The sequence below is a fragment of the Haemorhous mexicanus genome, chromosome 3 (assembly GCF_027477595.1).
Source record: "Haemorhous mexicanus isolate bHaeMex1 chromosome 3, bHaeMex1.pri, whole genome shotgun sequence".
Lineage (NCBI taxonomy): Eukaryota > Metazoa > Chordata > Aves > Passeriformes > Fringillidae > Haemorhous > Haemorhous mexicanus.
The window spans coordinates 63,712,304-63,724,689 of NC_082343.1; the positions used below are offsets into that span (position 1 = coordinate 63,712,304).

General features: G+C 36.7%; 1 protein-coding gene across 2 annotated transcripts in view; it reads left to right on the forward strand.

Moving 5' to 3' along the window:
* Nucleotides 1–12,386, forward strand: part of PTPRK (protein tyrosine phosphatase receptor type K) — a 378,847-nt gene that overhangs the window by 124,590 nt on the left and 241,871 nt on the right. For both annotated transcript variants that reach the window (XM_059842131.1, XM_059842132.1), the window contains exon 3: nucleotides 4,542–4,813. In XM_059842131.1, coding sequence (XP_059698114.1) covers nucleotides 4,542–4,813 — 272 coding nt within the window. The remainder of the gene's footprint in view (nucleotides 1–4,541; nucleotides 4,814–12,386) is intronic.

Sequence of the window (12,386 nt, forward strand, 5' to 3'; positions counted from 1 at the left end):
AATAGCATGGCTCAGAGAAAGTCTAGTAGCACTTACTCCACAGCTGTGTAGACACCTTTTAGCAAGTTCATGACTTAAATTCCAAGCAGGCATCAAAATCCTCCTGAAAGACTGATCCTAAAGCTGAGTTGTTTGCATGAGCTTGGTTAAAGCTTAGGAGGCAGTACCATTTAGCTGTTTCATAGTCTGATGTTACTGTTTTGTGTAGGAGAGAATTGGATTGACCTTTTACATCAGGAATAACAGTAGAAGCTATTAACTGGCAAATAGATAGAAGGCACTTTAGAGAAGAAAAGCTAAATGAGAGTTTGGAGTTTGATTTGGAGAAATCTAAACTACATTTAATAGGAAAAATTAAAACTTAAGCTTCTTGGGGGAAGGAGAACATATTTATGAACTTTAAAGATTGTAAATTCACAAGAATGGAGAAGTTTCTTCTGGGAATTATTGAAAGAAGGATGAAACATCATCACTGTCAAATTGTAAGAAACATTTTCGAGAAAAATGTTACTGATGAGTTGTGTGAATTTTGTAACTGCACTAACTGCCAGAGTAACTGAAGATATCATTTACCATGCTGGACCATGGTGAAAAATAGGGAGTGAAAGGAATATTTAAGAGCAGTGGATCTTTGTCCAGGCACAAATGATAACTTTAGATACTTTTCTTCTTTCATTTCTTTGCAGCATCCTCCAAATATGAAATTTGCCCTTTCTGTCTTTTAAGAAGAAAAAATGAACTTCTGCTCTTTCTCCATTGCCCCAAATATGTTGACTTAGTTTTTGCTGTTTCTCTTTTTTAAATAATTTAATTTAATTTTTTCCTTTTTTACCATTTTGGGATTTAATGGAGTAACTCATTTGCAATTGACCTCCTTCTTGTAAAATCCTAGTGGAAACAATATAGGTTAGTGTATTTTGTCTTCCTTGTTTTCAAGGGAAGTAGGTGTACACAGTGTTTTATATCTGCTTGTGCCTGACCTTGTTAGGCCAGTAACAATGGGAAAAAAATCATGGAGCCTGACTCTACTGGGATTTAATAAAGCACTTAGTACTAGTGTTAGCTAGCACTAACTGCTGCTCTTTACCTTTCTGAGCACTGTGGTGTGTTGACCTTGGCCAGTCCACCAGCCTGCCTTTTTTTGGTCCTTTCCTCAGCAGTACAAAGGGAAAAATAATGTGGTCAAGCTCATAGGTGGAGACAGAGACAAGGCGATCACTTATTTTGTAAATCACCAGTTACTGTCAAAGAAAAATCAGGTTCATCTTGGGGAAAAATTGACCAAATTTCCACCCCAGCACAGGGGGGTGGGAACTGGGGGCTGCAGTCAGTTCAATGCACTTGGTGTCTGCTGCTCCTTCCTCCTCACCCTGAGTCCCTGCTCCAGGCTGGAGCACCACTGTGAATAGTTAGCTGTAACACTTGCTCTAATCTCTCACTGAAAATCTCAATTACAGTTAGGTAATCTTGGGAATTAATGAGATTGTGAGCAGTTCCCTTGTTTATACTTTGCATTTCTGCCAAGACCAATAATATCTTAACATATTATGAAGATTTTGCAATAATATAATTATTAATAACTAATATTAAGATATTGCAAGAATATATAAATGGGGGAAAACTCCTAATTCTTTCAATTCTGTTGAATTTCTTTACAAGTAAAGAATGACTTCCTTATGAAAGGTGAAAGAAATATTTTGTATGTTTTCCAAAGATATAATTTTGCTGTATAGTTTACTCTGGCATTGGCTTCTGACGATCTTGGAGAAGGTAGATGTCTGAGGAGGGAGCAGGGTTCTGTACATTTGTGGAATACAGCTGCTAAAGTTTAAAAAAAGGGAGGAGAAGTGAAGTAGTTTCCAAGAAGTTGAACAGATGCTTTGGCTTTGTGATAAATGGTCTATGAATGCTGTCTGGAGCATTTCATGAAGTGTAGGACTAACATGTAGATAGATGTAGGCAAAATTCACTGCTAAGTATTTTTAAATGATGAAAAATGGCGTTGAGAAACTGGAGTACTAGAAAATATGTTGATATGTTAAAAATGTATGTTGAAGCTTCCAAAGGCTATAGCAGATTCCCTTACTATAGCAGCAAGATCTTTAAATACTTCTAGTTTATTTGTTGTAATTTGAGTTTGGTTTTCTTTTTCTTCCAGTGGTTTTATCTTGAGAGAAGTTGAGAGAAACATGTTAAAAAAAATCTGCAAAAGTTGATTGTTATATTCTATTTCTTCTTTTTCCCCCTTCTCTCCCAAAATTCAATTTCAGAAAATGTTGGAGGGTTTATCTTCTGTATCCTAGCTTTTGAAATTTTTTTTTTTTGGTGAAAGACTGAGTTGCTTTTTGTGTATTGCTTAAAAATATTTGCTAGATACAAGTAACAAAGGCAAAGAGGCAATTTAGATGGCCATGGACAATTAGTGCTAATTGTGGGAAGCAGTCTGTAATTTTTTGCTCAACCTTTTCAGTTTTCCAACTCTAATATGGAAGGAAAAACTCCAAATTGCTGATGTACAGCCTCCCCCTGCCTCATGCATAGTATTGACCGACAAAATTTTTGAAAAAATCTTATTCTCTAGTCTGATGATCAGGTGCTTATAAGAACATATGTATTACTAAAATAGAGATTACAAACAAACATATTATTAAGTTTATTATTATTATTATAATAAATACTATAACAATAATAAATAATTTATTAAGTTTAGGGTCAAGGGGCATAAAACTTGCACACCAGTGGATGTGATTTACAAACACTTTCTCAGGCAGTCATCAACTGATGCTAGAAAATAGTCTTTAAATCCTTAAAGTAACAGCAAACCTAAATAGTATAATAAGATTCCTTTGTGATTTTATAAATGGCTATTAATGATGAAGAAATCACCAGGAATTGCTACTTTACCAAATTCTTCAATAGAAAAATAAATAATGGATTCTGCATATAATTCTAAATATGAACTTGTTGCTTATGTTACATTATAGTAGTTTTCTTAAAACCCTCTTTTAAAGATGACTACTAAAAATATAGATTTCAAGGCACTGTGTTTTAATAAGAACAGCTTTCATTCTATAGTATTTCTTGCTCTTTTTTTTTTTTCCTGAAGTTTTTTAGCAGACTTGCTTTACAGGCTAGTAAATTAGCGTCTAACACAGATGATTTAATCCATGTACATAAATTTTCATGTTTTCTTGAGCAACAGCTTGTGAACAATTTTCAGAATGCCTAATACAACTGTTTAGGACATAATAGAACACGATAGTTCCTTGTTGTCTGAAAACCAAAGGATAAAATTTGACATAAAAAATGATAATAATTTATATAAACATACTTCATAGGAGATTTTTCACCAGTACTCATGTGCATACTCCGAGGACTTCTGTGAGACTACTCATTTGGGCAAATGTTCACAAATCCATTTTTTTTTTTAAGTTTAGGTTAAATTTTTTCTCTATTTTTGATAGATTTAACCTGAACTTTCCTCACAGGAAAGGGTCCTTTATTTTGATGCACTTTAGGGCTGACAGTAAAAGGAAAATCTGTCAACAGGAAGATTCTGGAATCATTAAGAAGATAGGTAGGTAAATTTAGGCTAGGAAACTCTCCTGTGGCAATGATTCAGTTTGTATGTTGAATTGGATTTTCTCACTTGGTTGGAAAGTTCAGCCTGGCATACCCTGTCCAGCAAGCTTTCTTCTGTGGGGCTCACTCACTAGGCAGTACCTGGTCTGGAGCTGTTACTCTTGAAGAAATGGATCAGCTCTGGGCTAGGTTAGCAGCAGCCTGTCTTTACCATCCATTCTGCAGGACAGCAGGACAAGCTGATTCTTTATTACTGCCTGTACTACATGTTGAAACATATGATTTCCACTTTCTGCCTTTGTAGCTAGACAGGCACAGCCTGTTTTGTCTTGTGTCTATTTGTCATATACATTTACAAGATGGACACTCTTCTAGCTGTAGAAGCTTCTGTTATCCCCTTTAAATCCATTGGCAAATGGAGCAGCAAACAAAGCTGTTCCAGAGAAATTTGTCTCGGTGTCCTAAGTCAGCTATTTCAATTGCTAATATATCTCAAATTCAAGTCTGCCTCTTTTTTGGGTAGAAAAGGGTGTTATAAAGCTGCCTTAAGGAATATGGACCTTAATTTTTGTTTTGTTTTCAGAAAATCTGTTGAGCAAGTTGAAAGTATTTTGGCCTCAGTGACCTCAGAATAATGATGATCCATTACTTCTTTTGTTTTTTCCATCTGTGATCGTGTTTCCAATTATCTGATCCTCAAACAAGAAAAAGAAAAGTTTGTAGGTGGAGACATCTAGAAAGGTCCTTAGAGATATGTGATATCTTCTGTAGGTACTACTTCAGGCATGTGTCTAGCCATTTTATAGCTTGTTAGGTTTCATGCCACTTGAATTTTGAGGTTTCTGGGGTAAGAAAACCTATACATTTCATTTTCACAGTGAACAATCAGTTTCTTAGTATTTATCTTTTTCCTTAATACCACTTTTTCCCCCCCCCCTTGTCACCCTCCCCGTTCTTAGGATCATATATGATAGTGATTTCATCAGACCATGACCCTGGAGAAAAGACTCGACTTCAGCTTCCAACAATGAAAGAAAACGATACTCACTGCATCGATTTCAGCTACCTTCTGTACAGCAAGAATGGAGGGAACCCAGGCACTTTGAACATCCTGGTTAGGGTGAACAAAGGACCACTGGCTAATCCCATCTGGAATGTCACTGGTTCCACTGGCAAAGACTGGCTTCGAGCAGAATTGGCTGTCAGCACTTTCTGGCCCAATGAGTATCAGGTAAGCTTGCAATAAATTTATACCACTTTATAATATTTACTGTCAGGTCCCATCCACTTTGTGTTGTTTTGATCTGTTCTGATGGAGCATTCTCCCAGTGTCCTCAAGTGAAATGTTCCATTCAGTATAAATAATTGTATGGGAATAGATATTTTTTTATAGCAGGTGATTGTCCAAAGTTAGCTGTTATCGTATAATAGGGGAAAAAAATTAGCTGGAAAAAAGCCTTGTTAAAATAAATGGTAAGGTTAAAGTCCAGGAACATCAAAAATTATGAACTCCCAGAAATAAATTGCCTGTGCAATTGCAATTTGTACTTGTCTTCCCTCCTCTTTTGTGTATGCCTGTGTTACCGTGTCTAATTACGTGACCGTAACTGTGGTTTTTCCACATGACTTTTGCTTCATTTGCTGTGCAGGCAGAATGGTGCTCACCTAATGAGCAGCTGTTCAGGATGTGTTTTTTTCCTGTTTGCTTGCTATGGGACAAAACCACCTGCAGCGTAGGCCTGCTGTTTGGAGGGAAAAATTGTTTTGTTATTACTGGATGCTGGTTTTTCATTTGTTTGATTAACCTGAGAAAGTACCTGCAGCTGTTTTACTCAGTGGGTATTTGGTGTGAAGGATGAATCTCATACATGGGCATTTTTGTTCTGGCATCTAGGTGTGGGAAGAGTTAGATTACATGTGCTCACCTGATTTGTTACACCATGAGCTTACAGGCCCTTGTCTAAATGTTTGTCATTAGTGCTCTTGCAAACAGATTGGATATCCAGAGTAATTATTAAATTAAAGAAAGCGGCTGCTTTATTAAAGGTTTTGTTGAGTAGTGATATTGTAGGAATGTATCTTAAAAGTGCCTTTATCTAAAGTTTGTTGCAATTCCCCACCATCAAAATAACATCCATAAACAAGCTTCAGTGCAAGCTGCCTTAAACATATGGTAAAAATGATGTAATTTGTTTTCATTTTTTGGGGTATTTTTGGGCTTTGTTTCCCTGGTTTTAATGTTTTTATTTATAAAGAATTTTCATCTACTAGCAGCATTGAAACTAGGTAAAATTTGATTTAAAGTTCTGAAGCCTGGTTCTAAAAAAGCTCAACTTTAGAGGAGGTGTTTTCTTAACCCTTTTTATGTTGCTAGAAAGTACCATTTGGTGTCCTTAAACAAACCTCAGGAGCCTTTTATAACAGAACAGTAGTGATCAAGTATAGCAGAATTATATGCAGTAAATCAGGTTTCTGCTGACAGATGGCCAGGCTTGACAATGAGATTGGTGGTTGGAGCCTTAGCTTAGCAACATGGCCATTTTTCACTTATGTTATAACCTTCACATTATCTCTCCATAGACTCAGCTTTAATTCATTCTTTCCCTTGCTTGGTCATCCAACAGAATATTGAAATCATGTGTAACCCAGTTTATGTTTAAATTAAACATAAGCCTGGAGTAGAACAGGAGGACTGCTTATGCAACCTGCTGTGATTTGTGGCCAAGTTGCACAATTGCTTTTATGAACAGGAAGGAAAAATCTGTGTCCCATCTATGCACAAATGCCTGTTTGCACAAACAGGGTTGGAATTTTTGTGATTTTGGGTTTTTGGCTCTCGAGGTTCTGGTTTAACATTGCTTAGGTTTTTGGCTTTTGGGTTGTCTTTTTTTTTTCTGTTTGTTTGTGGGTTTTTTTTTTTGTTTGTTTTTTGTTTTTTTTTTTTTTAGTTTGGTTTTTTCCCCTTTGTTTTCAGTTGAGATTTTTCTCATATGAGTTCCATGCTGTACTCTTGTAGCTTGTGATCTTGGCACTTTTATCTACCTGTTGGTCAATGAGTTTAGCTAGCACTGAGGAAAATAAGCACTGGTTTCTATAACAGGAATTGTAACTGGATCCTTGTCTGTACAAGCAATGTCACTGCTAAAGATCACTGCTAAGCACAATTGTTTGCATGCACTTTGTTACAAACTGGTAAACTTCACTGCTGTTTCCTTTGCTTTTAAGTGAGGGTGGAGCATAGAGATTTTCAGGGGCTGAATAGCACAGGTTGCACTCTCAGGAAGTCTTGTGTGGGGACTTGGAGGTTAGCAGCCTGGCCAAGTAGGTTGTAATAGCAAGAGTGTTGCACCTTAGCTAATTAGCTTCTAAACAGCATTTCTGGACTCTGCTGTGTGAAACATTACTGCTTCCTGTTCAAAACTAGCACAATGTTTATGCATGTCACTCTAGTTTATTCAGTTTATGCATTTTTGGATGAATTTAACACTTCCTTTTACTGACAGCAATATATTATTCAAATAATCCATTTCCTTTACTTTCTTTAACTATATTCTGCTGGGCATTTATTTATATATTTATTTTCTGACAAAATATAGTACAGTTTATTGTAATAGCTTTACTGGATGAAAGTTTTTATCTAGTTTTGTACTCTGTCTCTGCTGGCAGATAGCAGTGGAAGCTTGTAGAAGAGCTCAGGAACAGGACAAGCTCATGGTTGCACCTTCCCCAGAATACACTTCCAGCCTTGAGCATATATGTGGCTCAAGAACTTAGAGCTTAAGAACCTAGGTGGTGCCTTTCTGTATTCCTCATAGTATTTATTTTCTGCAATGATTTAAGCTTCTAGTGTCTACAGTATACATGACAAAGAATTCTGATATAAATTCCATGCTAGGACTATACCTGGGGGTTTCTGCAAGCCTGGGGCTGGTAATTCTTCAGTTGTCATATTTTGCACTCAGGTAGTTTCAGAAGTCATGTAATGATGCAATCTGTCTCCTGCCTCCTGCTAGCAAGGCATCTGCAACCACTGTTCTGCTTGTTTAACATGAGGATGAACTCTAGAAGAAAAGGGTTTGATTAGACAATGCCTTGGGATCGAGGTTGATTTGAGTTTGATAGTTGCTAGTTCTGGAATCTTTTTCTTATCACTCTATTGGAAATATGCTTCCTTTGACCTGTCTCAAGTTTGCTTCGAAAGAAAACTATTTGGGGACTTTTGTTGTTTAAACTTTTTAAGTGACTAGAAGTTTTGTCTCATTGTTTTCTTTGTTGGTTATTACTGTAATTAATTTAAATTAATTTATTTTACTTGAGATGTTTATTCCTGTCTGAATGAATTGTTTTGTCTAATGCTTCTGTTCATTTCCCCAAGTTCTCTCCTGCTTTGCACAGTAGGGGTTATCTGACTACTGAGGGCTGTCTCTTCCTTTCTGCTTCTATCACAGTCATTTTTCCACTTCCCTTGCTACCTATGTCATCCCTTTTCAGTTTGATTTTGTTTGTTTGTGTGGTTTTTTTGATTTTTTTTTTTTTGTTAACACTGTCCCCCAAAAGTTCCTGTTTGCTATTTTTTGTATGGTCTCCCCCTCACCTTCAGCAGATTTGTCTTGCTTCCACAGAATCACATCTGTGGTCACTCACATATGAGGTCCACATTGAAGTGTGAACCATGGGCTTTTCAGTTTTGGTTTTATATTATGTATCTGATGTTTATATCAGAAACTGGTAAATAAACTCTTGACTTGGAACCATAAATTTCAAATTTGTAAAACACCAATTACTTGGTTTCTTTAAAAATTCACTATCCAGTAGTGGTGCTTTGTAGTTTAGCACAGGTGCTGGATGGGATACTGGCTTCATAGCAGTGATGGTGCACCTGGAAGTATAGCTACCAAAGTAAAAATATTGAACTGCATTGAGCAGGTCCTGAATCAGTTCAGAAATACTGCAGGAAAATGTTGGAAAGCCAAATAATTTTCTTGCAGAATTGTGAATCCTGATTTGGATAATTAATTTGTTCTTTATTACAATACTGATGATTTATTGGATTTGTAAAAGTTTAACTTGTTTAAAGAACTTGGAAAATTCCTTTATGATCTTGAAAGGTCTTGGAACTGTAATAGAAGCATAACAGGAGGATGTTAGACTGAGGATTGAGTAATGGTGTGTACAGTTGGGCCATATGCCACATAAGGTAGGAAACAGATTTCTTGTGAAATACGAGCATTTGTTGCCTTTTTGGATATCAGATCACTGTTCTGAACTCGTAGACATGTGAGACTCTAAACAAGCTGCAGGCAGAAAAATTTGGGAAGACAGGGGCTTAGATGTGATTTAGTCATTTAGTATAGCTAAGGAAGAAAGCCAAAGTAAAATGGAAAGTACCCATGTGAACTGCATAGAACTGAGTTATAGGCTAACTTCAGAAGAAACCCACCCTCCCAAACTCCAACTTCTTATAAGGCAAAGGTCCTTTTTTTATATATGTTCTTTACCTTTGAAATACTATCTAACATCAAGAAAGTACAAAAATATATTAAAAAACCCTAGCAACATTCCAAAAGACTGATATTTTCATAGGCCTTTATTTAAACTATTTTGGAATACAGAAAACTACTGATAATAATACCAAAGACACACTTTATAAGTAAAACCTGGAGCTAGCGTAGGTTTTTTGACTAGTTCAATATAAGAATGTAAAATGGAAAGTGCTTTTCCTGAAAATTTTGAGTAAAACTGCTAAGCAGCCACCCAGTTAATGTTACAACTCTCTGTATAAGTCTTGGATGTTCAGTTGCAAGACAGTGAAAATTGTCTGATGGGAATCTCATCATGGGTAGTTGTTCAGGGGCGTAGGAGAGTGATCTGTAGCAGTGTGTCAAAAGCAATGCTGAGGTAGGCTAAGTGATCTGGCCTGGGAAAAGACCTGGTTTAGAGGAATATGAGAGAATTATGCAAAACTCTCACTAATATGAAGGGGAATCCTTTTCCAGTTCAAGACTTAGGGGCCTTTTTGGTCAGGTGGGTGAACCAGACTGAAAAAAGTGAATGGAGGCTGATCACACTGCCGGCTTCAGACCATGAATGTGCCTGACAGAAATAGCTGTTGTGGATGCCCAGACTTCTGCACCCCCCAAGTCAATGTGTGCTTAGCTTTTTTTCTGGATTCCTAAATGTAATTCAATTTTTTATTCTGTGGTTATTGAAACCGGTTTGGTTGTATATTGTGTAGATTTTTGTCTGGCTGTAGGAATAAGACCCAACTTTGTCTGCCACTACCACCCATTTCTCTTGGCTCTTTTCCCCTTACCATTTCCTTTCAATCTCACTTGGGGTAGCATAATATTTTAGTTTGTTTAAAAATGAAATTTAAAATTAGGCCTTTTAAATTATTCAGGTTTTTAAGGATTCTCAGAAATAAAGTATGAATTAGAACTCTTTGAAGGGGTAGGTGCTATTTCATTCGTACTAGAGATATAAAGATTGTTTCTGAAAATGTGTTGGTAAAAGATGGGTTAGCTGTATAATTACGGAAATCTAAGCTAATACTTAATAAACTGAGAGGTTTTTTTTCCTTAAACTTGGAACAGCTTGTGTTTGCAGGTAGTATAAGTCGCTGAAATGTTCCTTGTGTAGGCACATCATTCTTTAGCACTCTTTTTGGGAAATAACTCCATTGAGAATGCTTTGTGGCTTTTAAGGATTGGGGGTGACTGTCAATAAGCTATTTTGTTTCTCCTTCATTACTGTGCAATAAAATGGCTTATACATTTATTTCCTTTGTGTTCCTTCTTTCCTTCATAGTTTTCACCAGATGAAAGCACTTTTAACTGCCTCACTACTTACCATTATCTCTAATGTTTGAAAATATCTCCAAAGAGGAATGATGTTGCTTTCTCATCAGAAACACTTTCTAAACCCCTAAGTGCTCTCCTGACTATTACTTGCTAGGCAGCTCTTAATCAGAAGACTTCTTCTTTATACAGTTAATTGAAGAGTTAGTTAGAGAAAGACTTTTTAAATAATGAACTTTCTTATTGCTTTTCCAAGCCTCACCAGTACAAACAAAACACCAGCTTTTTTAACTGCTAGGATAAACATGAATGTGTGCGAGCATATCTGTCACATTTCTCTCTCAGTTCTTCCAAGATATTTATTGATTTGGTGATGACAAAAAACCCCACATAATTTGCAATAGAGTGATTACCAGAACCATTTTAATAATTTAGTTCTGCAGATCACAAAGCACTCACAGCTCTCAAAGGACTTGTACAAGTACTGACTTATTCCAGTATTTAAACTGGAAAACCCTAGTGCAGGGAGTGGAAGTGAGCATTGCCCAAACAAGACTTGTCACAGCTGAAGTGCCAACACCATTGGAGACTTCTTGGAAACTCTTTATTTTTTTCTTAGAGACAACAAGCAGGCTTTGACTGTTAGTTCAGGTCTGTGCCATTGTTTCAGCAGGGGATGTTCTGCAGGCCAGCCACGATGTGCTTTCTTTCCTTCCAGAGTTAGCTCATTTATGGGCACAGGAACTTCCTGAGGGATAGGCAAATGGTGGTGGTGGGAAAGCAGGTAAATAATGGTGATGTATGCTGTTGGCCTTTCCCCACCTGTTGTGTTGTCTCCTCCTGCCCATCACCTTTCTTTCTTTATTTAAGAACATTAAAATTGCCTTAAAGAAATGTATATAATAACTTTCCTAGCCTGGTGCGTTTGACTTTTATTAGCCTATTTTGATGAGACCTAATTTATTCTGGGGTCTGCTGCATTAAAAAAGGGCCAAGCTGATTAATTAGCATCAAAGAATTATTACCATTTAATATAGCAGAAATTGTTGTTAATTGGGTAAAATATGTCAGCCGTGTCTAAGTCAGTGGTCCAAGCTGTACTTCACCATTGCAAGCAGAGATGGCTCTGCCTCCACAAAACACTTAGAACTCCATTCCAGGAGGGGTGAAGAAGAAATGACTTTGAATGCCTTTGTTTTTACAGGCTACAGAACTGTAGAATCTGAGCAATTTCTTCTGTTGCTCTATTCTTAGTCCTACAGAAAAACTGAATTCGCAGAATTTAGAGGCTGAAGAGATTGTATTCTAAAGAGGAGATGTCAGCAGTTTACTCCTTCCCTTTTCCTTTGTTTAAAATTTTCAGTATTGTGTTTTCCACCACTTCTCTTTGTTATATTACAATTTGTGAGGAGCTTTCTTTTGTTCTCCTGTGCTCTGAGTTTCCTTTGCTATATGTATGATCTGCACTTAAAGGAGAGTAGAAATATTATACTTGAAGTACTGAAGTATTGTAAGGAATTGCATAGCTCTGCATACAAGACTCTTTGAATCTCTTTCCATCAAATAATGTAGTGCCAACGAGTCTGGTGAAGATTTTGACCTTTTTTCACTGTTCCCTGCAAAATAGTGATTATCTTCCAGAAGTGATGAAAATTCAGTAGATGCTTGGTTTCCAAGGCTGTGAAAGATTTGGAGGTTAGTATGCTATATGAATCTGTTTTATGAATTACCCTAATAATTACCTAAAAATCTTAAGTGGAACACTACTGCCTGTAAACTTGTGAGGACTTACTTTGAGATAAATATGTAATATTTTTAGCTGGTGCTTAATTTCTGGGGAGATATATGTGACTTTAACCTCAGCGCTCTTCCAGGAAACATTCCTTGCGTCTGCAAGGTGGTATGCAAATTTTGTATTAACCTTGATTACCAAGATTATGAAAAGTCTGTAGCATTCTCCTCCCTGTCACACTGCAAGCACTGTCAGGCAGTGAAGTGGAAAACACA